The sequence below is a fragment of the Lathamus discolor genome, chromosome 1 (genome assembly GCF_037157495.1).
Source record: "Lathamus discolor isolate bLatDis1 chromosome 1, bLatDis1.hap1, whole genome shotgun sequence".
Taxonomy (NCBI): Eukaryota; Metazoa; Chordata; class Aves; order Psittaciformes; family Psittacidae; genus Lathamus; species Lathamus discolor.
This window is the reverse complement of record NC_088884.1, coordinates 37,670,549-37,696,283: the sequence shown is the minus strand read 5'-3', so window position 1 is coordinate 37,696,283 and position 25,735 is coordinate 37,670,549. Positions and strand designations below refer to the sequence as shown.

At 50.0% G+C, this 25,735-nt stretch overlaps 1 protein-coding gene across 1 annotated transcript; it reads right to left on the bottom strand.

Annotated features, from left to right (window-relative positions):
* Window positions 1–131: 131 nt before the first annotated feature.
* On the bottom strand, window positions 132–24,150 carry DENND6B (DENN domain containing 6B). The gene is made up of 20 exons (XM_065668165.1): window positions 23,987–24,150; window positions 17,733–17,771; window positions 17,598–17,640; window positions 16,193–16,305; window positions 14,647–14,727; window positions 13,264–13,369; window positions 12,163–12,242; window positions 11,848–11,910; window positions 11,242–11,297; window positions 10,510–10,632; window positions 10,022–10,117; window positions 9,829–9,923; window positions 9,200–9,265; window positions 8,151–8,215; window positions 7,353–7,442; window positions 6,451–6,504; window positions 5,980–6,089; window positions 4,613–4,715; window positions 3,055–3,129; window positions 132–1,960 (listed from the first exon to the last, which is right to left on the bottom strand). Exons 1-20 carry the CDS (start codon window positions 24,122–24,124, stop codon window positions 1,838–1,840), a joined length of 1,719 nt encoding a protein of 572 aa, XP_065524237.1. The 5' UTR covers window positions 24,125–24,150; the 3' UTR covers window positions 132–1,837.
* Between the last annotated feature and the right edge of the window lie 1,585 nt (window positions 24,151–25,735).

Below are 25,735 nucleotides of genomic sequence, written 5' to 3'. Positions count from 1 at the left end.
ACAGGAGCTGACCCAGAGCCCCTGACAGCACCTAACAGTGACTGAGGAACCACCACGCCAAGGACGACCGACTCTGCAGCTCTCTGCAGAGAAACCCCACTCCCCACCAAACAGATCCACCAAGACTCAAGCCCAGGACACAGCTTGGCTTCATTTGGGTTTTTTTAAACTAATGTTTTCTACTATACATTAGTGCTTTGGTCCACCACAGTCACTGCAGGGCTATCACACGGACGCACACCAACTCTATATACAGAATATACACTAGGAGTATTGTACAAGTTCCTTACTACAGGGAGGTATGGCCATGTCTCCTCACGTGGCTGCTTCCAGGCTGGAGGTGGTGGGGATCCCAGCAGCTTCCTGTGTTCCTGCGCTGTCCATGCTTGGCTCCAGAGATGAAAGTGCAGGAAGGATTCAGCCACCTCTGAGACTCACCAACATCTCCACAGCCCCAAGGCAGCAACAGGCAGAGGCCACCAGAAACAGCATCACTGCCACCCCATGAGCTGCCGACACCTTTGTGCAGGTCCTGGCTGTGATGCTGGGCTCTCCTGCCACGTGCATTCTAGCGCTTCTGACAGGATAGGAGAGCAGCAGGCTGCCAGACCCGGGCAAACAGGCCCTGGCCAGGCTGGTGGATGGTGAAACGCAGTTACAGGAGAAGCAACCAACCATGGGGTTATGGTAAATCCACTTCAGAAGCAGAGAGGTGGCTCTCTCAGGCAGAGGGCATCAGCAGAGCCTCAGGTCTTTCCTACATTCACCCTGAAGCACACACACATCCCTCTGTCTTCCCCAGGAGGTGAATGGGAGCAGAATGACGGAGCTGGAAGCCGGGTTGCGGTGAGGACAAGCTGTGGTGGAGCTGGAGGAGCTGCTCCCCGCTGCCCTTGGCGCAGGGCTCACACATGGGCTACTCCCCAAGTGCCCACGTGCAAGGCTGACACAGGCTGCAGAAATGAGGTTCTCCAACACGTTTTATCAGCAAGGGGGCTGACCACGTTATCTCCATGCCCAGCAGAGCTCCGGCTCTCTTGTATGTTATTAGAGCACACAAACTTGATTTTCCAGGGTGAATAAATGACATTTGGAGGCCAGCTCCTCTCTGTGGAGCTCTGGGAGCTGCTGCCTTTCACACAGCACCCGCTGAGATCCCTGGAGAGCTGATCCTTGCACATGCACCAGCCCCTTCTTCCTCTTCTTCTCTTGTCTCCGCCTTGAAGGAAACACAGTGTTCCATGTCCAGCAATTCATCCTCCCACTCCCATTGCCTCTCAGGCTCACGCCAGCACGAGTCAGGCTGCTGGATGAGTAGGGACAATTCTCTCACATCATTTGTGTGGGGAACAGCATCTCTCTCGTTATAACCATTCTGTGGTTCTGTGACTATCATCAGGAACTGTCCTGAAACCAGCTGCCCCCTACAAGGCTGGTCCTGCTCGTCCCAGGCACTGGGATCTGGAGAGCCCACGCACCAGATGAAGACAGAGGTGTATACATGAGCAATGCCTGTTTTGCACAGCCTATCACATGCTGCTGGAAGCCTGGCTGTCACTTTTTGACCTGACAACAGCCACACAGGGAGCAGTGTCCCATTTACAGCCCCTAATCCAGCTCTCAAAGCAAGACTAGGCAGAGAACAGTGCACACGGCTCCTAATCCTGCTACAGGGCTGACCCACATCACAATCCTACACGGTTGTGAGCAAGGCCCCAGTCAGGGCGTGTGGCTGGAGCGGGGAAGAAGTTTCCTTTCCAAACACAACTGCAGCATCCCACAGCTCGAAGTGGGGTGGGAGGACCCTTCCCTGTCCCACAGAGTCCCTGCTCCGTGCTCAATGGTGGTGCAGCACAGCCTGGAGATCCTCGGGCAGGGAGCCGATGATGGTCTCAATGTACAGACTGACCCTCTGTAGTGTTTCCTCCTTCACAGGAAGGTGCTGGCACCTGGCTCGGACCTGCAGGGAGATGGGAAGGTTAAAACAGCTTCAGAGTTCCTCCTTCTGCTCTGCCTGTCCTGAGCAAACTCCACTTGTCTCTCTGAGGCACCAGACCCGCTGCCATAGATGGTTATGGAGTCCAAAAGCTCAGCAGAGCTCAAGACCCCAGATGGTTGCACCAGTTCGTATCAAGCAGGTTTATAAAGGACCCTCAAAGGTTTTACAGCCAGAATGTTTCAGACAGGTCACTCACCCGGGTGACCGGCACAAGGTGGCAGTGCCTACCCTGCACTTGCACTGCTCTCAACTTCTCCTGTGTCCATTGACAGCAAGAGCAGGTAACTGAGGGTCCTGAGCCAGACACACTGCAGGGATGAGCAGAATTTGCCAGACTGAGCTACATAATTTCCTGCTACTCTTTATGTATCTCACTGACCCAGATGATTACTAACCTCTGGGCACCATCCACATGCTCCAGATCCCAGATGGCTTCCAGAGCAGTGTTCACAGAGCCAAAGTTACAGTTGGAAGGGACATTAAAGCTCACCCAGTTCCAAGCCCTTCCACGGGCAGGGACACCTTCCACCAGAGCAGGTTGCTCCAAGCCCCTGTGTCCAACCTGGCCTTGAACACTGCCAGGGATGGGGCAGCCACAGCTTCTCTGGGCACCCTGTGCCAGCGCCTCAGCACCCTCACAGGGAAGAGCTTCTGCCTAAGAGCTCATCTCAGTCTCCCCTCTGGCAGGTTAAAGCCATTCCCCTTGGCCTGTCCCTACAGGCCCTTGTCCAAAGCCCCTCTCCAGGTTTCCTGGAGCCCCTTTAGGCACTGGAGCTGCTCTAAGGTCTCCCCTTAAGGAGCCTTCTCTTCTCCAGGCTGAACCAGCCCAGTTCTCTCAGCCTGGCTCCAGAGCAGAGCTGCTCCAGCCCTCGCAGCATCATTTGTGCGTCCTTTCCTACACAAATATTGAAGTTTCCTGACTGTCCCAATCTCCAAATCAGGGAGCAAGGGCAAAGTTTTCTAAGCAACAAACATCATCCATGTCCCTGGTCTCTCCCTGCTGCAGAGATACAGACAGAAAAGAGCCAGGGCAGGAAGAAGGGAGGAAAACTCACCAGCTTCTCACGAAGTTTTAGCACCAGGTCTACAATCTCCACCTCGGACTTGTCCTTCATCCAGGCTACGATGTTCTAAAGAGAGAGAACAGCTTTCTTCAGGGACATTTCTTCTTTACAGAAGCTTTTCCCAAAGAGATACCCCTAAGCAGAGCCTGAAACAAAAGCCAGGAGGAGGATTCTCATCCTCTTTCACAACCCTGCTCGCAGCGCTTAAACCTTAAATGAACAAGACTAAGCTCGACCCAGTTTCCTAACTGTCACAGCATCAAGTTCTTGCCTGAAGAGAAGAATGAAGGGTAGATGCAGTCACACACAGACAGCGCAGGCTCCCCTCCTCCAGGCAGTACCATGAATCTTGAGCTGTGTTCACAACTGAAATCTACTTGCCAGAATCTGGCCTGCTAATAAAAGGAGACAGCTTTGGCATTGCCCACACTGTGCTCAAGGACCTGCACTGCTGAACAGTGGAGCTGAAGATCAGAGAATAATAAACTGGTTTGGGTTGGAAGAGAGCTTAAAGCTCATCCAGTTCCAAACCCCTGCCATGGGCAGGGACACCTTCCACTACAGCAGGTTGCTCCAAGCCCCTGTGTTCAATCCAGCCTTGAACACTGCCAGGGATGGGGCAGCCACAGCTTCTCTGGGAACCCTGTGCCAGCGCCTCAGCACCCTCACAGGGAAGAGCTTCTGCCTTAGATCCAACCTCAATCTCCGCTGTTTCCATTTGAACCCATCACCGCTTGTCCTATCACTACAGTCCCTAATGAAGAGTCTCTCTCCAGCATCCTTGTAGCCCCTTTCAGACACTGGGAGCTGCTCTGAGGTCCCCACGCAGCCTTCTCTTCTCCAGGCTGAACAGCCCCAACTTTCTCAGCCTGTCTCCATACGGGAGGTGCTCCAGTCCCCTGATCATCCTCGTGGCCTCCTGTGTACTTGCTCCAACAGCTCCATGTCCTTCTTATGTTGGGGACACCGGAACTGCACCCAGTGCTGCAGGGGTCTCACAGAGCAGAGGGGCAGAATTCCTTCCCTCGACCTGCTGCTCACGCTGCTTCTGATGCAGCCCAGCACATGGGGGGTGTCTAGGCTCAAGATGCACTTGGGTAAAATACCAGAGCTCCAGGGACCTGAGCAGCTGCTCAGTTTAAGAAAGTGGACCAGCAGTCACTACTGAAAAACCTATTTTCATTAGACATTAAGGAAGCCAGCAAGAGATGACACTCTCAGTCTGGCTCTCTGTTGGCTTGGGAAGGACATGATGAAAAACAGTCGACAGAAGCAGCCAGAGCATGAGCTGCAGTGTTTGACAAAGCAGGGAGGTGAGCTGCTCATGCTCCTGTCCCCTGCATGTGCTGTTATTCCTGAGCACTGGCAAACATGAGGCAGAACTGTGGCTCCTAAGGGCAGAAGGTGCTGTCCCCCTCCATCAGTGCAGAACTGAGGTGTACCAGTAAGTGTTCAAGGTACCTCAAGTGTCCAAGCACCCTCATCTCCCAGGTTTCAGGCCCAAGGAGGTATCATGTGGCACTGGTTTCAATGCTGCAGCTGAACATACCGCCTCACAAATGGCCTCCAGATGAAGGGCCTCCAGCTTCTGGGTCATTTCCCGGTGCCTCTGACGGTACCAGCCATCAAAGTTGGGAGACTTGAAGAACCTCCTGTAGAAAGACAGATGACAGGGAGCTGCGAATGGGGGTCTCCAGAGGAGCTCATGGCTCCACTGCACGCATTCCCCTTCGTACTGCAGCAGAGATGTGAGAGGAAAAGACTCTGCTCCACAGAGGCATTAGGGATGTAAGTGATTATGAGCTAACATGCTCTGCTCCTATCTTATCTACACCAGAGGTTTCTCCCTGCCCAGGCATGAACATGATCCAGCTGAGCAGCTTTAGCAGATTGTTACCAATGAGAGGGGCAACGCTGTAGTCTCACACCTTCCTCTGCATCAGCTCACACCTCAGCCAAGCCAAGGCACAGTGCTCTGTGCCTTTCTGTAGCCTTACTTTGTCCCACTTTTCCTTTGGAGTTATGACAACTGTTGGAATTCACATTCCTCTGTAGTAACACAGAATCCCAGACTGGTTTGGGTTGGAGGGGACTTTAAAGCTCCTTCAGTTCCAACCTCCTGCCACAGGCTAGGACACCTTCCACTAGAGCAGGTTGCTCCAAACCCCATCCAACCTGGCCTTGAACACTGCCAGGGATGGGGCAGCCAGACCTTACAATCACAAGTATCGTGCTTAACCCCTTTCCTGGTATTTAAAGCTCACAACCATTTGCCAGTGTGGACTTAAGTCCTATATAACTGGTGATTTACCTCTCTCCTTCATAAGCAAGGTATCAGGCTATGTCAAAGGGGGTGTAACTTGCACCTCTCCTGTGCAGTCCAGTACTAAACTTCTGGTTTTACTTAGCTATGCAGGAAAATGAACAAGGGGGCACCACCATACCTGGGTTGATCTGTGCCAGAAGATTTTAGATCAAATCCAACATGGGATTGAAAAGGCACGAACTGAAACACAAGGGTTGTGGCAGCAGAGGGAGAAAAAGATGAGACAATTTAAGATGCTGCGTGGAGCTGAGTCCCAGCCACCTCAGCAGCAGGTGCTCTGGAACCAGCCTGGCTCCAGAGCAGAGCTGCTCCAGCCCTCGCAGCAGCTCCGTGCCCTCCTCTGGCCTTGCTCCAGCAGCTCCACATCCCTCTCGTGCTGGAACCACATAAACCACAGCACTGATTCTATCCTGCATTTGCTCCTCCTGACCATTATTAGTGAGTCAATTCTTCATAGGCCTGAGCTTTTCAGGTGACCTGTCTCTGTCCTGAAACTCCCTTTTTGCTCCTATTCTAATTCAGGATTTGATGTTCATTACAACTTGCACGGGCTGTTAAGGGGATAAGGCAGGGAATTACCAAAGCCTTACCTATAGAGGCCCAACCAGTCACCCTTAAGCACACAGGTAAGTTGGGGCCCAGCATGCTCAAGGGTCTTCATGAAATCTTCCTGACAGAAAGGACGAATCTGTGGAGGGTTCTGCACAACAGAAGGTCCATATTACACACACCAAAAGAAACTGGGGTAAGATGAGGTCTGTATTTACAGTGGAAGAGGCTGCACAAGGCACACTTGGTAACTAAGAGAACAAAACATGCATGAACTTCTTAACCAGCCTTGTAGTAAAATTCAAATTAGGCTCACAATAGCTGAGCTTGCTGCAAAACAGGAAGCATCTGCCCCAGTGTTTGTTTCAGCTGTATTTAAAGGAGTCATAACCCTCTTCCTTCAATGAGGGAAGTTCACACAGAGTATCACAAGTATGTGATCAGCATATGGCAGAACTATTCCCAATCTCTGCAGGCAAGGGAAAGCAGAAGTGATTGGAAACTGAACATACCTTCCATGGAGTAATGGCCCTCTGCAGAGGCATCAGACTTGCAATGTAATGCTCCTAAGAAGAAATAATCCCCCAAAGCATTAATAAAAAACCTCAAGTTGCAGCCATCATGGAGTCTATTGCATGCTCATGGAGTTTGATGGTCTTCTCCCATACATCACAGACCCAAACAACAGCCTCATACTCTGGTTTTTACTTCATGTGACATGAGCCCTAGTGTTCCAGCTTGTTTCCCACCATGGCTGGGTCACAAAACCATGCTGCAGGAATACCAAGCATGCCACATGAGCAAAGGTCAGGTGGGCAGAAGTTGGCAGGAGAGACTAGAATCCGAGGAGATGCTCTGTCCTCCCATGTCCTGCCTCCTAAGATGATGTAGGAAAGGAAGTGGAGGAGCCAAAACTGGCCAAGAGGGAAGGCCTTGAAAGAAAGCATGTACTAAAACCTGCCCTAGGGAAGTGACCACCATGTGGAGCCTCTAAGGGTCCACGGCCAAGCTTCCCAAGCCAGAAGAGAGAGCTTCATGTTGGCAATAGGTTTGATTCCAGTGTTAGAGGAATGTTTCGGGCTCCCTTCCCTATATATCTGCTTTGACTACCTGCTGAAAAGAGCAGAGAAGATCAAGTAATAGGGAATATCTGTTCCTACATTGCAAATGTTCTGCCTTCACACACAGTGTGCTGCATATCCAAGATGCAGATTTAATGCTGATTACTGAGATCAAGGAGACATTTCAAGAGGCATTTTGTTCCTTTCCTTGGAGTAAAACATCTCTGGAGTGCCACATCCTCAGCCTAATACAGATGCTCAGCTATGGGTGAATATTAGAGAGCAAGGGCAAACTTGTCACTCACACATCTCCTGCTCACCCCCCTCGAACACGTCTGTGTTCAACTCCTCACCAGGGGAATGATGAAACTCTGGGTGAGCTCCAGGAGGTGACGTCTCAGAAGGGCACTTTGGACTTCGGATGGGCGCTTCCGCTGGATCCCCTGCAAGCACATAGCACATTCTCAAAGGTGCCATCCTCTGGGGTATGCAGAGAGCTGCAGACCCTGCACACTGCAGCTAGAAGCAGCCAGTCCAGAGCAGTCTGGAAAACTGCTGCCCAAAACACACATTCCACCCTCTAGTTAAATCTATCACTCACATTTCACTGCCTACAATCTGTTTTTCAGACTCTTTTTGATAGCAATTGTTCAAAGAACCAGAGAATGGTTTGGGTTGAAGGGACCTTAAAGCAATTCCAGTTCCAACCCCTGCCATGTGCAGGGACACCTTCCACTACAGCAGGTTGCTCCAAGCTCCTGTGTCCAACCTGGCCTTGAACGCTGCCAGGGATGGGGCAGCCACAGCTTCTCTGGGCACCCTGTGCCAGTGCCTCAGCACCCTCACAGGAAGAACTTCTGCCTTATATCTAACCTGAACTTCCCCTCTTTCAGTTTAAAACCATCACCCCTTGTCCTGTCCCAACAGGCCCTTGTTCAAAGCCCCTCTTTAAGTTTCTTGTAGGTCTCCCTTAATAATACCAAACAAAAGATATTAAAACTGGCACAATGGACATGTCCAAGTATATGTGACAAAATCACTGCACACTCTAAAAAGTCTGTTCCTTTTGGAGAGTTCTGCCTGTTTAAATCAAGCTGTTAGCACAGGTTTCCTGTAACATAAGAATGTAGGATAGAGTTGCAAGCCCTTACCTTTAGTAATCTTTTGATCAGGGTTTTGTCTTTGTGCAGGAATGTTTTATAGGAAGTATAGATTCCTAGATTGAAAAAACCCCACAACCAAGAAAAAAACCAGATGTTAGAAACAAATCTTCACCCAGATATCTAGCGGAGGCACTGCTGTATAGCACAGGGATCACAGAACCCAAATTTCTAGTACTAACCCTAACCCTGGCTGCTCTGTGTGTGTGTAATTACAGCAGTGATTAAAAAGCTATTACAAGAATAGAGGAATTGCTCATGCAGCCAGTACTCACAGCAGGAGTAAAGTACACTGAACTATCTCAAGGGCCTTCTTGTGCTAAGATGATAGTGAGATAAGTTTACTGGAGTCAGCTTATGCCCGGGCCTGAGAGGAACAGATAGTTAAGGGACAGCTGTATCTAGGCACGCAAGTTCCTTTGACTTCCATCACATCTAAAAAGTGGGCATGATATAGAAAATAAACCCATGAAAATGAGAAGGTCTTCTCCTGAGACTAAAATCGCAGAATCCCAGACTGGTTTGGGTTGGAAGGGACCTTAAAGCTCCTCCAGTTCCAACCCCCTGCCATGGACAGAGACACCTTCCACTAGGGCAGCTTGCTCCAAGCCCCTGTGTCCAACCTGGCCTTGAACACTGCCAGGGATGGGGCAGCCACAGCTTCTCTGGACACCCTGTGCCAGCGCCTCAGCACCCTCACAGGGAAAAGCTTCTGCCTAAGAGCTCATCTCAGTCCCCCCTCTGGCAGGTTAAAGCCATTCCCCTTGGCCTGTCCCTACAGGCCCTTGTCCAAAGCCCCTCTACACATGATCATATTGGCTTTTTCAACCTCAAAACAAAGCTGTATTATTGCGTGTATTACATGGGGGATGCCACTACTGTGTAGCAGTTCAAATGTGAGAAGATGATAACGTGAGAAGATGGTCACACCAAAATACCCATTTGTTGAGAAGCAAAGAATAACATATGCCAAGTTCATGTGCTAAATCCCTCATGTAGAAGGATAAACAAAACTAAATCATGCCTTACAAAAGACTTACCTGGTTTTGTGTCTAGAGTTTTTAGTTTTGCCAGCTTCTTCACCTTCACTTGCTTGGGCAGGTCTCCTGTGGAATGACATCGAGTGACCAGTTCAGGCTCTGAATCCACCCCCACATCCATCGCATGCGCCTGAGAGACTGTGCACTCGAGAAACATCCAGTCCTACACTTGAGCTACTTCAGTGATACCCTCCCTTAACTCCACCTTTACATGAGCCTTCTCACCCGCTAACTTTCCTGCTCCAGTTTTGGACCAGAGAGGTGTTAAGGAGGCATTGCACATAACCCAGCTCCTCAACCTAGATGTTTCCTTGGCTTCATAGCTGATAATTTGAGCCTATCTCTCCACCTCCCTCTCCTTCTCTATCCAATTTTCTCTTTCCTGCCCAGGAAGGACTTCTCTTTTTCTTAATGCTTAAAAAACTACAGCAAGTTATCCTCTCACTGATTTGTCTTTGCCATTGTGCTCATCCTGCATGTCAACTGAGGCAGAGTCTAGACTTGCCTTTGGTTTCTCAGCTCTCACAGGAATGATGCTGTGTCAAACAACAGCTAGCACCACAACTGTGAGCTCAATGCAGCCTCTCACAAGGTCTACCTGCACAACAGGGCTGTGGTTTCACCCTTACCTGACATTTTGAGCTCCCCAACTCGAAGAATGTGTGGCCAGTGCTGGAGAGTTTTGATAAAGAAAGGGTTTGTGACTCCCACAACAATGTTTGGCCTGGAAAGAGGGGGAAAAAAGGCAGATCAGTGTTAACCTGGGCGTTTCCTTTACACGGCAGTGGCAAGGAGGGTAGCAAGGGTCTAGTGGCTACTTACGGAGCTTGTGTCCTGGTGGTGTACTCTTTAAATTCACTGTCGTGGATGGTAAAGTAGGGGCGGTAGTCACAGCAGTACCTCAGAGGTGCCAGGCAGCTGTAAGCAGACATAAACCCTTCACAGAGCAGGAATGTGTGTTTATATCACACGTATGAACTGCAGCAGTGGTTTTGTCCTGCCAGAGGTAACACTTTGGAGGAGTTCCAGGGTTTGGGGATTCCTTTTTGCTAAAGCAGAGTTCAAAGCTGGGGAGACAAAGTTCCTCAGGGCTATGACCCATCAGGTCTCCTCACACAGGAGATTCACTTTTTACTCCTCTTTACCATTATAGCATATGAGCAACACTCTCTTGCTATGCTATTTGTTTCCCTGCTTTCATGTACAAATTCAAGCTAACAACTGACTTGGCACAAGAATGAATCTGAAAGAGAAGAGCTGCCAGAACCCATTATTCCAGCTCCCTGTATCTCCAAATTTCATGGCATTACCTGGTAAGTGCCAGAACCATTTCTGAAGACACTGTAGGGGATGGTGCCATGACAACAATTGGCTCTCCCAGTAACATCAGCTCCCACAACATCTGGATGTGAATTAACACTGGTTGGAAACATCTGTTAGTGAGCAGAAGAATGACAAGCTGAGCTTAGAGATGCAGTTCAGACACAACCAGACACAGTCTTTGCATATACCCCTGCCCAGATGTTCTTCTATCTGGGAATCTGAAACCCACGATTGAGTTTTAGCATTCCCCAATAATGCCACATGTCTTTACATATGCTGCTGCTCAACCATTTCAGACATGTTTAAAGGAAATGTAAAGCAATGTAAAACAACCTGCTGATCATGTTGCTCTCTGTGTGTCTTTTCATCTAAGCAAAGTAAAATGCATGCGGATTACAGCAGATGTGTCTCTATTGGAATTACAGTGATAACACAGACAAGTGTGATTCAGGCACTCCATGTTGACATGTCAAAGCTTGAGCTGATCACTAGCCAAGGTCAAGAGAAGAAACCTCCTCTAACCAGGACAGGGGTTGTGGTAAGGGCAGCACACACAGGTTTAAACACTGCACAAGCTCTGCAAGCCCAGTATTCTAAATGATGCTCTGCAAAGCAGTAAGTTTTGGTTCTTCATTATCCTTAGCATTTATAGGATGCTCTGAGCAGGGAGAGGGGAGAGCAGAGGACGAGGAGGGGGTTGCAGGGATGGTGGCTCTCACCTGAAAAGATCCAGTTCATGAATACTGGGGAGAACCAATGGGGCTGGTAACAGATTCTAAATGAGGGAGAGAAAACACCAAACAAAACAAAAACTGTTAGTAAATGGAAGCCTCCTGGCTGAAATGCCAACTACACTGACCACATCTATCACACGGTACCTCCCTGTACAACAAGCACAAAAAGAAGAGAACAAGGTTAACACTTAGAAGAATGGATCTGGATTGAGCATTCAAGGTCCAAATAAATTTCCTTTCCTAAAGATCATCAGGAATCCCTTCTTTCCAAGATGCGAAGGACTTCCCATGTCTGCTCCTTTATATTCTGTAGTTTCTTCTGGTGGAAGACACAGTTTAAGATACAGATGGAGAAAATAAGGGTTAGCAATATGGGTACCAGAAGTTGTGAAAGATGAGAACATTATTCAAACAGACGAAAAGGGAGAAGATGAAACAAACAAGAATCAAAACGAAGGCTGAATCAAAGCAGTAAAGAGCGGTTTCAAACAGGATTAAGGCTGAAAGAGTTTGAGTTCTTCTCCACCCTCCTTCCTCAACAGTCTAGATTCTCCTCATCACTGGCTTGTGTCACACCATGCTTCATCTCACCTCTTGGTTGAACTGTTTCACGGGGCTTGATCCTGGCTTATCCACCCTTGATGGGATTCTCACCTAGATCACAAATAAGAACAGATTATCCAGGGAGATGGGATCAGCATGCACACACACTGTGATTTCTTCCCTAAGAATCATCCTCATGAGAAAGCTTCCCAATTCCAAAGTCTATTTGTACAGAGGTTGGGACTAAAGAGAAAGACTCTGGAGTAAAGAGCAAACTGAACATCCAGAAGAAAAGGGAATACCCGTCCCACCTCCCAGTTTGCCACAGTCTGCTGCTGAGCACAGACCATCACCACCAAGTACCTGAATGACAACGCCCATCACTGGAAGGTTCAGGGTCTGTCCTGGTATAGGAGGTGGCCACTGATCAATCTCGTTGCACACTGCAGGGACACAGAGAACGAAAAAGCTGAATGTGAAGGTCAAACCAGCTGATTCAGCTGGGCCTGTGAGTTCTGCCCATTCAAATCATCCCTAGTGCGCATGTTCCCCTGGCTAGCTGCAAACAAACCCTCTACCAAGTAATCGTAGAATGGTTAGGGTTGGAAAGGACCTTAAGATCATCCAGTTCCAGCCCCCTGCCATGGGCATGAACACCTCCAGACCATGTCAGCCAAGGCTTTGTCCAACCTGGCCTTGAACACTGCCAGGGATGGGGCAGCCACAGCTTCTCTGGGCACCCTGTGCCAGTGCCTCAGCACCCTCACAGTAAAGAACTTCTTCCTTTTATCCAGCCTAAATCTGCCCTGTTTCAGTTTGAACCCATCACCCCTTGTCCTGTCACTACAATCCCTGGTAAAGAGTCCCTCTCCAGAATCCTTGTAGCCTCCTTCAGACACTGGAAGGCTGCTCTGAGGTCTCCACGCAGCCTTCTCTTCTCCAGGATGAACAGCCCCAACTTTCTCAGCCTGTCTCCATACGGGAGGTGCTCCAGCCCCTGATCATCCTTGTGGCCTCCTCTGGCCTTGCTCCAACAGCTCCATGTCCCTCTTATGTTGAGGACACCAGAACTGCTCACAGTGCTCACCTGACTTACATCTGCACCACCATTTCCAGTGCAGTCCCAGCAGCACTATACTGCTGATAAATTGTGATTAAATTAAATAGTGCAATAAAGACCTGTACAGAGATGTAGCATTAGCAGGTTTTTCTCTCTCTGGGAATACATCGTATGCAAAACTGACAGCAGCATCTATGAGAGTTGTCAGACATTTCCCATTGATGCTTCCTTTACAGCTGTTTATCATTTTGACATTTAGCCACTTGAATGAAAGTTTTCCCTGTAGGAATCTGTTCCAGAAAGAACTAATTTGGAACATTTCAACTGTCTTTCAGGAACCTCCTGATGAAAACCCTGAAAGACCCCAGCGTGCAAAGCCTCCCTCCCGAGATGTGAGGGCTCACCTGCCTCCAGGCATGGCTCCAGCTTGTCAAAGTACTCGGGAGCAATCAGCTGCAGCAGGGACTGGAACAAGTTCACGTACGGAAGGCGTGACACCAGCACCAAGGACTGAAAAAAGGCACATACACAAGTCAGAGAGCATAGTAATTGCTAGCACTGGATATAATTACACTGCTTACTAGGGGGTTAGACTTGAAAACCAACATCAAACACATGAAATTGCTTCAAAGCAGCACTTCTGCTGATGGAGTTCTTGCTAGAACCATGGAATGGTTTTGGCTGAAGGGACCTTAAAGCCCCTCCAGTTCCAAACCACTGTCACGTGCAGGGACACCTTCCACCAGAGCAGGTTGCTCCAAGCCCCTGTGTCCAACCTGGCCTTGAACACTGCCAGGGATGGGGCAGCCACAGCTTCTCTGGGCACCCTGTGCCAGCGTCTCAGCACCCTCACAGGGAAGAGCTTCTGCCTAAGAGCTCATCTCAGTCTCCCCTCTGGCAGGTTAAAGCCATTCCCCTTGGCCTGTCCCTACAGGCCCTTGTCCAAAGCCCCTCTCCAGGTTTCCTGTAGCCCCTTTAGGCACTGGAACTGCTCTAAGGTCTTACCTTAAGGAGCTTTCTCTTCTCCAGGCTGAACCAGCCCAACTCTCCCATCCTTTTCTCACACCACTTCCCACTCCCTGGATCATCTCTGTGGCCCTTCTCTGGCCCCTCTCCAGCCTGAGACCCTCTGTCATTTGTTTGAGAACATGGCATTTTATCTCTCGATGTGAAAAACCACTACTGAAAGAGTAATTCTAGGGACCCATGGAGAAAAGTAGATCAAAGCACAGACTGCAATTCCACTCTCTTTTAAGCAGTGACCATACCCATCTAGCTAAAGAATATAAAGCACTTTGTGTATTTATGCTGAAAGAAACCTGCAGTTTGTATTATTTTTCCCAGTGTCTGTGTCACAAGAATTTATACTAAGAGACAGTGTTGGTGAGGCACCAGCTGTGCCACTGCTGCTGGGCAGAAAATGCATCCCAGGAGGAAGTCCATTCCCAGATGGCTACTAATGACAGTAAGGTTAAGGTATAACTAGCAACAGCGAGCAGATCCTCTCACTATCTGTGACACCAGAGTATGTACTGAAGCAAATGTTCAGGTGCTTGAGGATCTCGTGATTCAGACAGCAGGTCACTGCAGAACACACCATGGCAACAGCATCCAGCTTTGTTTGGAATGACACTTTCCACATACTCCTGTTCCCTGTGACCTTTGCTGTTTCCTGCAGAAGCACTGGGGGTGTCACGTAGGAAGTGGTGCTGGTTACAGCTAGGGCTAGGTGCCTTCTTACAGCTACGTAGCAGCTGAGTAACAAGCTATCTGGTTGCAGCACTCACCTTCTGAAAATAGCCCCTCTTCATGGAGCTGTCCTTGACTTGCCTGAAGTACACATAACCAAAGTAATGAGCTGACTCCCTCTGCAAGAGACCAACAGTGCTGTTACTGAGCAACCCATCCCTGCTGCCACCAAACTGCCTCTGGCCACTGACCTAACAGCACACTGCACTCCTGTGATGATGCAATGACAGCATTCCCTCCTGTTTACCACCATTATCCATGCTCAGCTATCCAGGAGAGCTTCCAGATGGGAAGATAGAGAGGAGATCAACATCTAAACTCCCCCAAATTACAGCCTCTGGGTAGCACTTTTTGCTGGCCCCTTTGTGCAGCACCTTCAGGGCATCTGTCCAAAGGGTTAACTGAGGTTTCCACTATTAGGACCAGCTCAGCCAACCCACTGAGCTCATCTGTGCTGCCAGTCTTGTGCTCTGACTGTCTTTTCCTTGACAGCTAGAGGACAATGTACTGTTGAGGAAGGAATACTTCATCTTCTGAGGGGAGGAAACGTCCTCTATGGTACCCATTGCATTTGCCTATTGCTTTATGATGTATTTAAGGCAGAACCCATCAAACTTACCTTTAACTTTATATAATTTTTTGGAGCCCCAGTTTAAGGCACCTTTCTCTCCCCAAATATCATTTTTCCACAACAGAACTCAGTTTTCCTTGCCTTTCTTCTCTAAAGCTGGGTGACCTGTGAGGCAGTGTCTGCTTGCTACAGAGCACTAGAGATGTTTGCAAGCTGAAACACCTCAAGACCAGAATTTAGGAAAAGAAATCCTCCTGCTCCCTCTCAGACCAGCAATCTATTTCTGGACTGCACATTACAAAAGCACATCACAGAAAGATTGCAGAAGTATTAAACAGGCTCATGCACAGGAAGCATCACCTCAAAGGAGAGAGCAGAAGACGACAAGCTGATCTGATGGCCTTCTGCTCAATGAGAAGAAGCAACAGTGCTCACCCCTTCCATGTGTGAAATGGGTAGTTCACTGATGGAAAACCCACAGCTAATGGACACTCCTGGTCTTAGTGCTTGGGTTTGGTTAGACCAGCCCATGCAGAGCAAGCCCAAGCATGGATCTGTGGCATGCCAATTATTCTGGCTGGCTTTATATGCATAGATCCTGCAACACAAGAAAAGAACCATCACCCCTCAACAACAGAGGTAAACATGGCCAAGGATATTCTTGCCTTGCCTCATAGAACATGCACAGGTAGCTATGCACGCTGTTGGATGTCACTTGTGTGCCACCATCTTTCTTTTTGCTATAGCCAGCCATGACCCCTGCTGTAAGCCGGGGTCTCCTGATTCAGTTCCACCTCTCAGAGTAGCTGGGATTCTCAACACAGCCCTCTATGGATGTTAACAAGGAAATAAGTCCCTGTACTGGAAGATTTCTCCTTTGCTGACTGTTCCCACAGCCAGAGAAAACACGTATTTTATGCAGAGAAAACAAATCAAAAGCATAGTTGGTTTTTACCCCAACAACACTACCATTTGCTTAGCAGGTGTAAGCAGTGCACTGAAACCCAACTGACCTGCAGCGTCAGAGGGGCTTCTCTATTGTACTCGCCATCATCCTCATAGTGAGTGGTCCTCTGCCCCCCCGACTGGCGCAGGCGGAAGCTGAACTGAGTGTCTCCCAGACCACCTGAGACAGAGAAACCCACAAATGCTCAGAAGGAAGTTTCAGTCAAGAGAAAGCTGAGAATTGGTTACATCTGAAGTGCTGACATAAACAGGGATGATGGTTTACAAGGAATTCTAAAACTGAAGAAGGAGTTGGAGAGTAACAGCATAAAGGAACCCCAAAGCCTCAGTGCAGGACACATAGCTCACCAGAAGAACCAGTATCACTAAGCTAAACTTTGCCAAGCCATTGCTGGGGACCTTACGGATATCAGCCAGTATCATCAAACCTGAGCTGCTACAGCCACCACTTGTTATCCACCCTACTGAAAAACCTACAAACAAACCTAATCCAAGACCACACAAACACTGATTTTAAGGACAATCCCCTGCACAACAGTTCCAGCACCATGGCTGGGCACCCCATGGGTCACACTGTGCTATTCATCCCCCCCAAGTATAATTTGTCCAGCAGGAAAAAGAGAAGCATGAAGTCCTCAGGAGTTTTCACCAGTTGGTTAGGGTGGGCAGAAGGAGTAGGGCTGAGTATGTGCAAGTCAGCTATGAGGAAACACATCAAGCTCACTGAACAAAACCCAAGGCTCAACAGATTAAAGTGGTCCAGCATGATAAGAGGGCATGCTCCCTTCTCACTGCCTGTAGATGTTGTGCTCTGAAGAACAGTAATGACTGCTCTGTGTGTATGTTATGAAGATATTTATATTAGGAAACAATTTACTTGGATAAAAGAGACACTTAGTGTGAGTGTTCACTAAGGTCTAGTGCAAGTACATCCTCAAAAGCATTTCAAACTAAACTGGGAAAGCCGTAGCAAACTAAGTCAGGAACCAGCCCTAAAGAAACAGGTACTGGGATGAATTAACCTGCTTATTTCTTAATGTCACCTTCCTGATTATATTATGAAGCCAAGCTTTGGGAATCCTTCTGCTGTGAAAGCATCCATCCTTTTCCCATCTCCTGCTCTTTACTGAGCACACCACAAACACAGAAGTGCTGCAGTTGAGAGCTGCAAACTTTAAGGAACTTACTCTCTGTGACTGTTGTCTGTATCTTACTGGCATGGGTGAAGCATGAGTGTGTGAGTGTATCAAGATATTGTCCCATCACCCACTCAATCCCAGATTCTACATCCACAGAGCAACCAAAATGCCAAGAAGCCTCTTTGTTCAGACCTAAGGGAGGGTGCTCCTCAATGTCACAGCGTTAGAGGCAAGGACTCACTCTTTCCATCATGAACCCATCTCTTAATGGCAATGAACCACCCCAGAAAGGCCAACAGCTCCTATTACCTACCTGAGTAGGAGTCTGGGAAGGACAAGTAACAGATACTGGTTTTCTGAAACAAACAAAACCACGCATTAGAAAAGCTCCATCTCTGCTGCTCAGCATCTTTAGAAACAGGGGGCAAATCATTAAAATAGTTCTTACCTCTTTCTCTGTTAGCCTGAAGTCATAAGGATACACCAGCTGCAAGAGACAAAAGCCATGAAAGTCAGTCTCTCGGTTCCCCCACGACTTCTACCCCCATCTATAGATACTGCTGCCATACAATAAGCACCTTATTTTTCCCAGCACAACACATCCTACAAGGAGGTTCTTCCCTGTGAGGGTGCTGAGGCACTGGCACAGGGTGCCCAGAGAAGCTGTGGTTGCCCCATCCCTGGCAGCGTTCAAGGCCAGGTTGGACACAGGGGCTTGGAGCAACCTGCTCTAGTGGAAGGTGTCCCTGCCCATGGCAGCGGGTTGGTACTGGAGGAACTTTAAGGTCCCTTCCACCCAAACCAGTCCGTGACTTTATGACAGACTAAAAATGGCTTTTAAAATGAAGCAATGCCATAGATGTGATGAGGGCTGGAAGGAAGAGCCACTGGGGGATGGCACAGAGGGTGTTAACAGCCAGGGCTGAGAAACCACTTTTGCAGCAGCAAAGGGCAGGATTACTGTTCTCAAAGGCAGAGGAAAGGAGGCAGCAGTCATCAAGGGTGACAGTCATAGTCCAGACAAAGGTTCTGACTGTATGAAGAGATCAGAAAACAGCACATCCTGTGTACACTAAACAACACCGAGTCTGGTGTTAGACACAGCCTTGGGAATATATCCTAGCCTCGGGGTGAAAACACTTATTTAAGAGTCCTGAGTGAGTGCTCAGATAGAGATGCTGTTCCCTGTGACCAAAGAGCAGAAAATGGGCAGCAGGAGAGGTCTGAGGGGATCCAGAACTGTGTTTTAGCCTCCCTGATTTGAGATCTGTTGTTAGAAAGCCAAGGTTTAGCTTGTAAGGAAAGAGGTGGCTCTGGCACAGGCTTGAACATTTATGCTTTGTCAGCATACACTGATTTGTGTTCCACCCAATTTATCAGCCAGCATTTCAGATAAGAGGAACTGTCAAAGGCTCTAGTTAAGGACTCCAGCTTTGCAGCTGAACTGTGTAAATGCTGATAACACTGTTTCTACATTTACCCATGGAAATTTCATTTACCCAACGCAAGACTTCTCAGGTCAGAGCTGAAGGCAAAAGCAAGATCCACTGCAGAAACAATTGCACTGAGGAGTGAGACATGACACAGCTATGGTAGGAATGAGTTTCACATGTCCCTGGGCAGGGGACAGGAACCAGAGTCCTCATAGATCTGCAGCAGTTCTCTCCCCAGCCTCAGAGCAAGCACTGATAGGGATGTGCAGAGGTTGCCGGTGGCTTTAGGTAAGTGGGTAAGTCAGAACGGAGCCCTGAATGGCTTGGGAAATGGAGATGTCTCATCAGGCTTCTGCAGTGACTCTGCTCCAGGTCAGTGTGCGAGTCATCTGGATCTCAAATCAGGAGCTCAGCTCTTCTAACAGGGCTATAAATAGCAGGAGTGGCACCATGCCAGAGCACTGGAAGTTCACCGAGTGAGCTCACTTCGCTCTGACAATTCCCCACTGATTCCTTGGCAAGGTCATCTCATCAGCTTCAGAGAGGGAGCCAAGTGAACAATTAAACATTCCCCTGATTAGCCCTCAGTTAAAGCTCCTCTGAAAGATGGAAGCTGCAAAAAGCAGGAGGAAAATAAGCATGTGCAGCCACGGTGGTGAAGGCACAGCAAGAGGATGAACACCAGAGCATGAGGGGACGCACCACAGAAGACACACTCCTCTGCTCATTGTGTTATTGCACTAGGTGACTGAATAAATTCTTGTGGTCGGGACTAACTTAACGCTCATACAACCATTTATTTGGTTCATTCCCATGTAATAATGGTTAGACCAGGAACAGAGACAGGACATCTGATGCTGATTCATTGAGAAGCTCAGGAATCTCACAGCATCGCGCTTGCTGCTGATCTAAACTTAGGTTTAAGAGTCCAGATAGACTTAGAACCCTGCTGCTGCTGTTCCGGGGGGCAGTCTTTCTGCAAGTAAATCAGACCAGAAGTGGATACCGATGGTTCCTAACTGCTCTGTGGGCCCAAGTTTAACTGTTCAAGGCCAGGCTGGACAGGGCTTGAAGCAACCTGCTCTAGTGTAAGGTATCCCTGCCCCTAGCAGGGGTTGGAGCTGGAGGAGCTTTAAGGTCCTTTCCAACCCAAACCACTCCATGACATGCTAAGCTCATGCTTCACTAGGAGGTGTGTGCTCAGGATTTTAGGGGGGTAAAAGGGAAAAGAAGAAAAAAAAACCAACCAGCCTCAAATGCTCCTGACTGAGCACAGAAGTATTGATGGACCCAAAATCTCAGATGACTTTGAAAAATACATTATCTTCTGCTTCCTTGCTATTCCTTCAGTTTAAGTCTGAAGTGCTCCTGTGTTTTGGGGTGGGGGGGAAATCCCTAAGTGTTTACCAGATTAAAGCCCCAGTCTACAGCAGTAAGAATCAGTGGCTAGAACTTCCCAAAAGTAAAAAGACTGTAAACAAAAAGGAATGTTTTACTTGTAAAAGTCCCTGGATATCTCAGAAATAGCCCAAAAGGGCTTAAATTGTGCCCTAACTTGTGCTAAAGCCTTCTCTTCCATCAGTGGTGCATTAACAACCGTGGAGGTGACACATGTTGTTGGAAGCAGATCCTTGCTGGTTGCCAAGTGCTCGGCTGCTGTCATAGCAACACATCCAGAAAATGACTTCTGGTGACTCTGAAGTAACCAGGCTCCACAGAGTGCCTGTGTTCGGGAAAGCTTAGGAGGGAGGAGCCAGTGCCACTGAAAAAGGGATATTTTCAAACTATGGGGAGGAATTAGTGGTGCCTCTGTGACAGCAGCGGCAGAGAAACTGGTATCTTTGAGGAGCCGGACAGTGAGGGGCCGGTGGGGATCCCAGCCTGGAGAGGAGCATCGCAGACATGAGTTTTCTCTCACCTAGTGTTTTTTCTGTCTGTAGTAACTATTTGAAGAAATGCAAATTGGTGGATGAGTCAGAAACAGCAGTTGTACCTGATTTCTGCATTGACCTGCTTTGAGAGCAGCCCTGAGGAGGAGGACTTGGGGTACTGGGTGAGGAGAAGCTCCCCATGGCCCGGCTTCAGTGTGTGCTTGAGCCCAGAACCACACCCCACCCCACCCCCCCCACCCCGCTGGGCTGCACCCCCAGAGCGTGAGCAGCAGCTCAGGGAGGGGATTCTGCCCCTCTGCTGTGCTCTGGGGAGACTCCTCCTGCAGTCCTGATCCAGCCCTGGGGCACCAGCACAAGAAGGACGTGGAGCTGCTGGAGCCAGGCCAGAGGAGGCCACGGAGATGCTGCGAGGGCTGGAGCAGCTCTGCTCTGAAGCCAGACTGAGAGAGCTGGGCTGGGTCAGCCGGGAGAAGAGAAGGCTCCTTAAGGGGAGACCTTAGAGCAGCTCCAGTGCCTAAAGGAGCTCCAGGAAACCTGGAGAGGGGCTTTGGACAAGGGCCTGTAGGGACAGGCCAAGGGGAATGGCTTTAACCTGCCAGAGGGGAGACTGAGATGAGCTCTTAGGCAGAAGCTCTTCCCTGTGAGGGTGCTGAGACGCTGGCACAGGGTGCCCAGAGAAGCTGTGGCTGCCCCATCCCTGGCAGTGTTCAAGGCCAGGTTGGACACAGGGGCTTGGAGCAACCTGCTCTGGTGGAAGGTGTCCCTGCGCGTAGCAGGGGCTGGAACTGGAGGAGCTTTAAGGTCCCTTCAACCCAAACCATTCTATGCTTCCTTTGAAACACATTTTCTACTGTATATTCAAATAGCAGCAGAGTGGGACTCACTGAATTTCAGGCCAATGGTGTATCCACACCTCTAGATGACTGCACAGAACACAAGTCATGCGATCCCTGGAAACCTGAGCAGAGCCTAAGCAAGGCCTTGGTTGTATCCACAGAGCCTACCCCATTCCAGGATAGAAAACAAGATGTTTTCCCTGGAAAGAGTCCTATACTTGAGAAAAAGTTATCTTCAGGAAGGGATGGGAAGGTCTCAGCACAGAAATCCTGACAGGGACAGGCCTGCAGGGGACATCCTAAGGACAGGCTGCTCTTGGGATGTCTGCACCTCCACACACCGGTTTACACACATGATGCATAAGCATGGTGCAACCTCCAGAGCAGAGGTTTCCCCTCCTGCTGACTCACTTTGCTGTGAGCATGAGGTAGCACAAGTTACTCCACGTATTTGTAGCCTGTCACTCGGTGCAATCCTTGGGTATGTGATCAGCTCCTGTGTGTAAATCACTCTGCAGAGGTTTGTACACCCACAAAACCACAGAGAGCTCTGGCAAGATCTAATCCCAGCCAGCTACACCAACCTGGTCATGCCTATGGCACACTGCCATAGGAGTTCCAAACTTCCCACACACTCAGCCAGGCCTGAGGAAATCCCACAGGGCTGGTACCACAGATGTGTTTTAAACCCAGAAACACGCAGTTGAGGGCCCAAACATGAAACTCCCTCTTCCTGGCTGCAATAAGCAGCCTGCTTGGAGACAAGCTGATCCTGGACCAACTAAATTTGGACCCAATCTAGACCAACTGAGGCACCAAATGGAGATAAGCAGGAAGATAATGACCCCACTTGACTACTGGCTATTCCACTACTGTGGAATTTGCACTGTTTCAAATGCTTTTACTTGGAATTCCCCTAAAAGACAGCAACAGCTTGAGCTTTCTTATTTTCCCAAGACCAAAGAATGGAACATGGGTCTTTATCACACAACTTCTCCTCAGCATGGCTTCCTTTCTGGGTGTCTCACCCAGTGCAGACCCCTGTTCCCTGCCCAAACCGTTTGTTCAGAGAGAAATCCACATGGACACCCAAAGGAAAAGGGACACAGGGGCTGTGTCCTCACTCAGGCCAAGTACTGAGGTATTCCCAGTTGTCTTGTTCATTCATACCACAAGAAACATCTTCCCATCAATCCTTATGTAGGCAAAGGGAAGAAAGAAAGCAAAGGAAGAAAAAAACCTTTCCAGGGATTAAAACCCCACATTACTCAGTCGATTGTACCTTGATTACAAAGTCCCCTCCTTAGAATGCTACACAGGCAATAAAACTGCTAGGAAAGCACCTCTGCAGCTCCATTAAGACACGCTTATGAATCATTAAGTTGTAAATGCTAGTTATTATCCCATATCCATATCCTTCCCAACATGTGTCAGGTCTAGAAGAGAGTCCAGAGCATGTGAAACTCAGTTCTACAGCATATTGGTTTTATTTATTTCAGGTTTCACGGAAAGAAACATAGTGAAGTGTTTAAGGAAACAGAGCAGCAATGGGCTAGCTTCATCTCTGCCACTTTCCACTCCCTTCAGAAGCTTCAGCATGACTTTAAAATGCCTCAGATCTCTGAAAAACACTGTTAACCTCCTTACACAAGGGAGTGAGGAGCATTTCCCACAGCTATACAACAGATAAGGAACTGGAGATAAGCCCTTGGGTTCAGAATAGTCCAGACGTATCTGCCCCCCTTACATTGCATTGTCTATAACACCAACGTGCTCTTGCCTTCAGCCAGGGTACAAGCCGTGGGTATCTACCTCCATTTGAATCCTCTTTCGGAGGCAACCTCCAGGGATAGGGCAAAGCTGTTTCAGCCCTTTCCCTCCCAGTTCATCCTCTCTGGCCCCTCAGTGATGTATCAGACCCGGGAAGCCCCTGACACCACAGGTCCTCTGACACCGCTGACAGTGCTGCTCAGCACCCCATTATGTCCCCACCGCCCCCCCTATTCCCACCCAGCTCCTGCGACATCCCCCTCAGCTCCTCCTTGTCACCCTCTGACCCCGCACCTCAGACCTGTTGGTAAGCGAGATTCATCCTGAACCCCCGCTTCACACCCCAGCTTCCTGCCTTCAGCTCTTCCTCCACAGCCTTCTCCCACCACCCTCCTTCTCCCTTCGCAGCCTGCCCCCTGCTCGGCAGCCCTCTGCCCACCTCAGTCACACCACTGCCCCCGGCAGCCCCGTACACACACCCCGCAGCCTGGGCCCTGCACGCTCCGTCTTCCACCTCTGCCCCGTCTTCCCCTCCGCAGGGCCCTCCCCGGCCCGGCTCTGCCTCCCCGGCCCACCCCGGCGCTGCCACCGTGGGCTGCGGTGAGCCCCCACAGCTCCGCTCTGCTCTGCACCCACCGTCCCTTGCCTGCTCGCTGCCCCGCACCGCGACCCTCCTCCCGACAGCCTGACAGGGGCTTCCCCACAGCCCCGGGGCCAACGCCCACCCCACGCCTCAAGGCCCGCCCCACGCCCCCCGGGCCCTGCCCGCACCTCCATGGCCTGGCCCAGCTCCAGGTCGAAGGTGACCACGCAGACACAGTCGAGCCAGGCGGAGAAGCGGGCCCAGGGCAGCGGGGAGGCGGCTGCGGGCCGGCGGGGCCGGGGCTCGGCCCGGCACAGCGCGTCCATGGCAGCGCCAGCTCCGCCCGGCCCGGCCCGGCCCCGCCCCGCCGCGCCGCGCCCCCCGGCGGCCCGGAGGTCCCGTGCCTGCCGCCGCCACCATCGAGACGGCTCCGGGCGCGCAGAGCGGCCTTGTGGCGGGTGTCATGGCGGGCGCGGCTGTGGCGGGCGGGGCAGGGTGGCCCGGTACTGCCGCCGCTACGCCCAGCTCACCGTGCCCGGTGCTGCGGCCTGCCGCGGCTGCCGCTCTCCAGAGCCTCTCCCCTCCGCCCCCAACGCCTGAGTGCAGCTCGGGCTCCCCGTCACAGACCACCCGCGGCTCGGTCACCCCCGGACGGGGTCTGCTGCCCCGGTCCGGTGCCCTCCCCTGGGCTCCTGTAGGCGGGGAATGGTGGTGGTGGGGCACCGGCAGAGCACGGGTGGGTGTGAGCAAAGGAGATGGGGAGAGGGTAAAGCAGGACCCTGATGTTCACAGGGGGACCTGATACTTATCCCTGATAAGTAACACTTTGTGGCGGTTTCCTGAGGCACTGGCTAAAACCCGTCAGCTTCCCCCCCCCCCCCCCCCATTTATTGCTAGGCTACTGTTGAGCCCATTTCAGTCATGGAGCAGATCAGCAGTAGGGCCACTGTAAAGAGAAAGCATAAGGAGGAGTCTGCATCAGCAGCAGCTCAGACACGCATGTACAATGAATGAGCATCCCACTTGTGCCCTATGCCTCCTAGAGAAGTTTGTTGCTGAGTTATGGGGTAGAGAAGCAGGTTTTCACTCACCCAAGCAATAACCTCAATCCGACCCTTAGCCATGGGAACTTGGCCATAAAGCCTCATTCCTGGGCTAACAAATTTATGTTGTCTAATTTTATGGCATAAGATGGGCAAGTTTCTATGTGCTCCCTTCATAAACTGCGTCATGAACCCAACTGGGGGCAGTTCTGTCAAAACCAAATCAGATTTACATAATTTTAAAGGAGAATCTGATTTGTTATGTAAGTAATAACTAAGTACATAAAGGGGTCCTACAGGAAACCTGAAGAGGGGCTTTAGACAAGGGCCTGTAGGGACAGGCCAAGGGGAATGGCTTTAACCTGCCAGAGGGGAGACTGAGATGAGCTCTTCGGCAGAAGCTCTTCCCTGTGAGGGTGCTGAGGCGCTGGCACAGGGTGCCCAGAGAAGCTGTGGCTGCCCCATCCCTGGCAGTGTTCAAGGCCAGGTTGGACACAGGGGCTTGGAGCAACCTGCTCTCATGGAAGGTGTCTCTGCCCGTGGCACGGGTTGGAACTGGAATTGCTTTAAGGTCCCTTCCAGCCCAAAACCGTCTGGGATTCTGTGAAAAATTCTTCAGCTAAAATATGCTGAGAGCCTATAATCAATAAAAAGCAATATTACTTCAGAGTTGCTACTACAATTATGTGTGTTAGTGCAGCACCTCTGCACCCTGGTGATGGGCTACATTTAGCAAGCTGTGATACAATCCAGACAAGGAGATTAGTTGGTTTACATGTGAAGAAACAGCACGTCAAGACCACCAAAAAGTGCAAAAGGAGGTATAAAAAAGCAGGTTGGCGGTCGTTAGTACAATGTGTGGTGGTTAGTACGATGTGCGGTGGTTAGTACAGT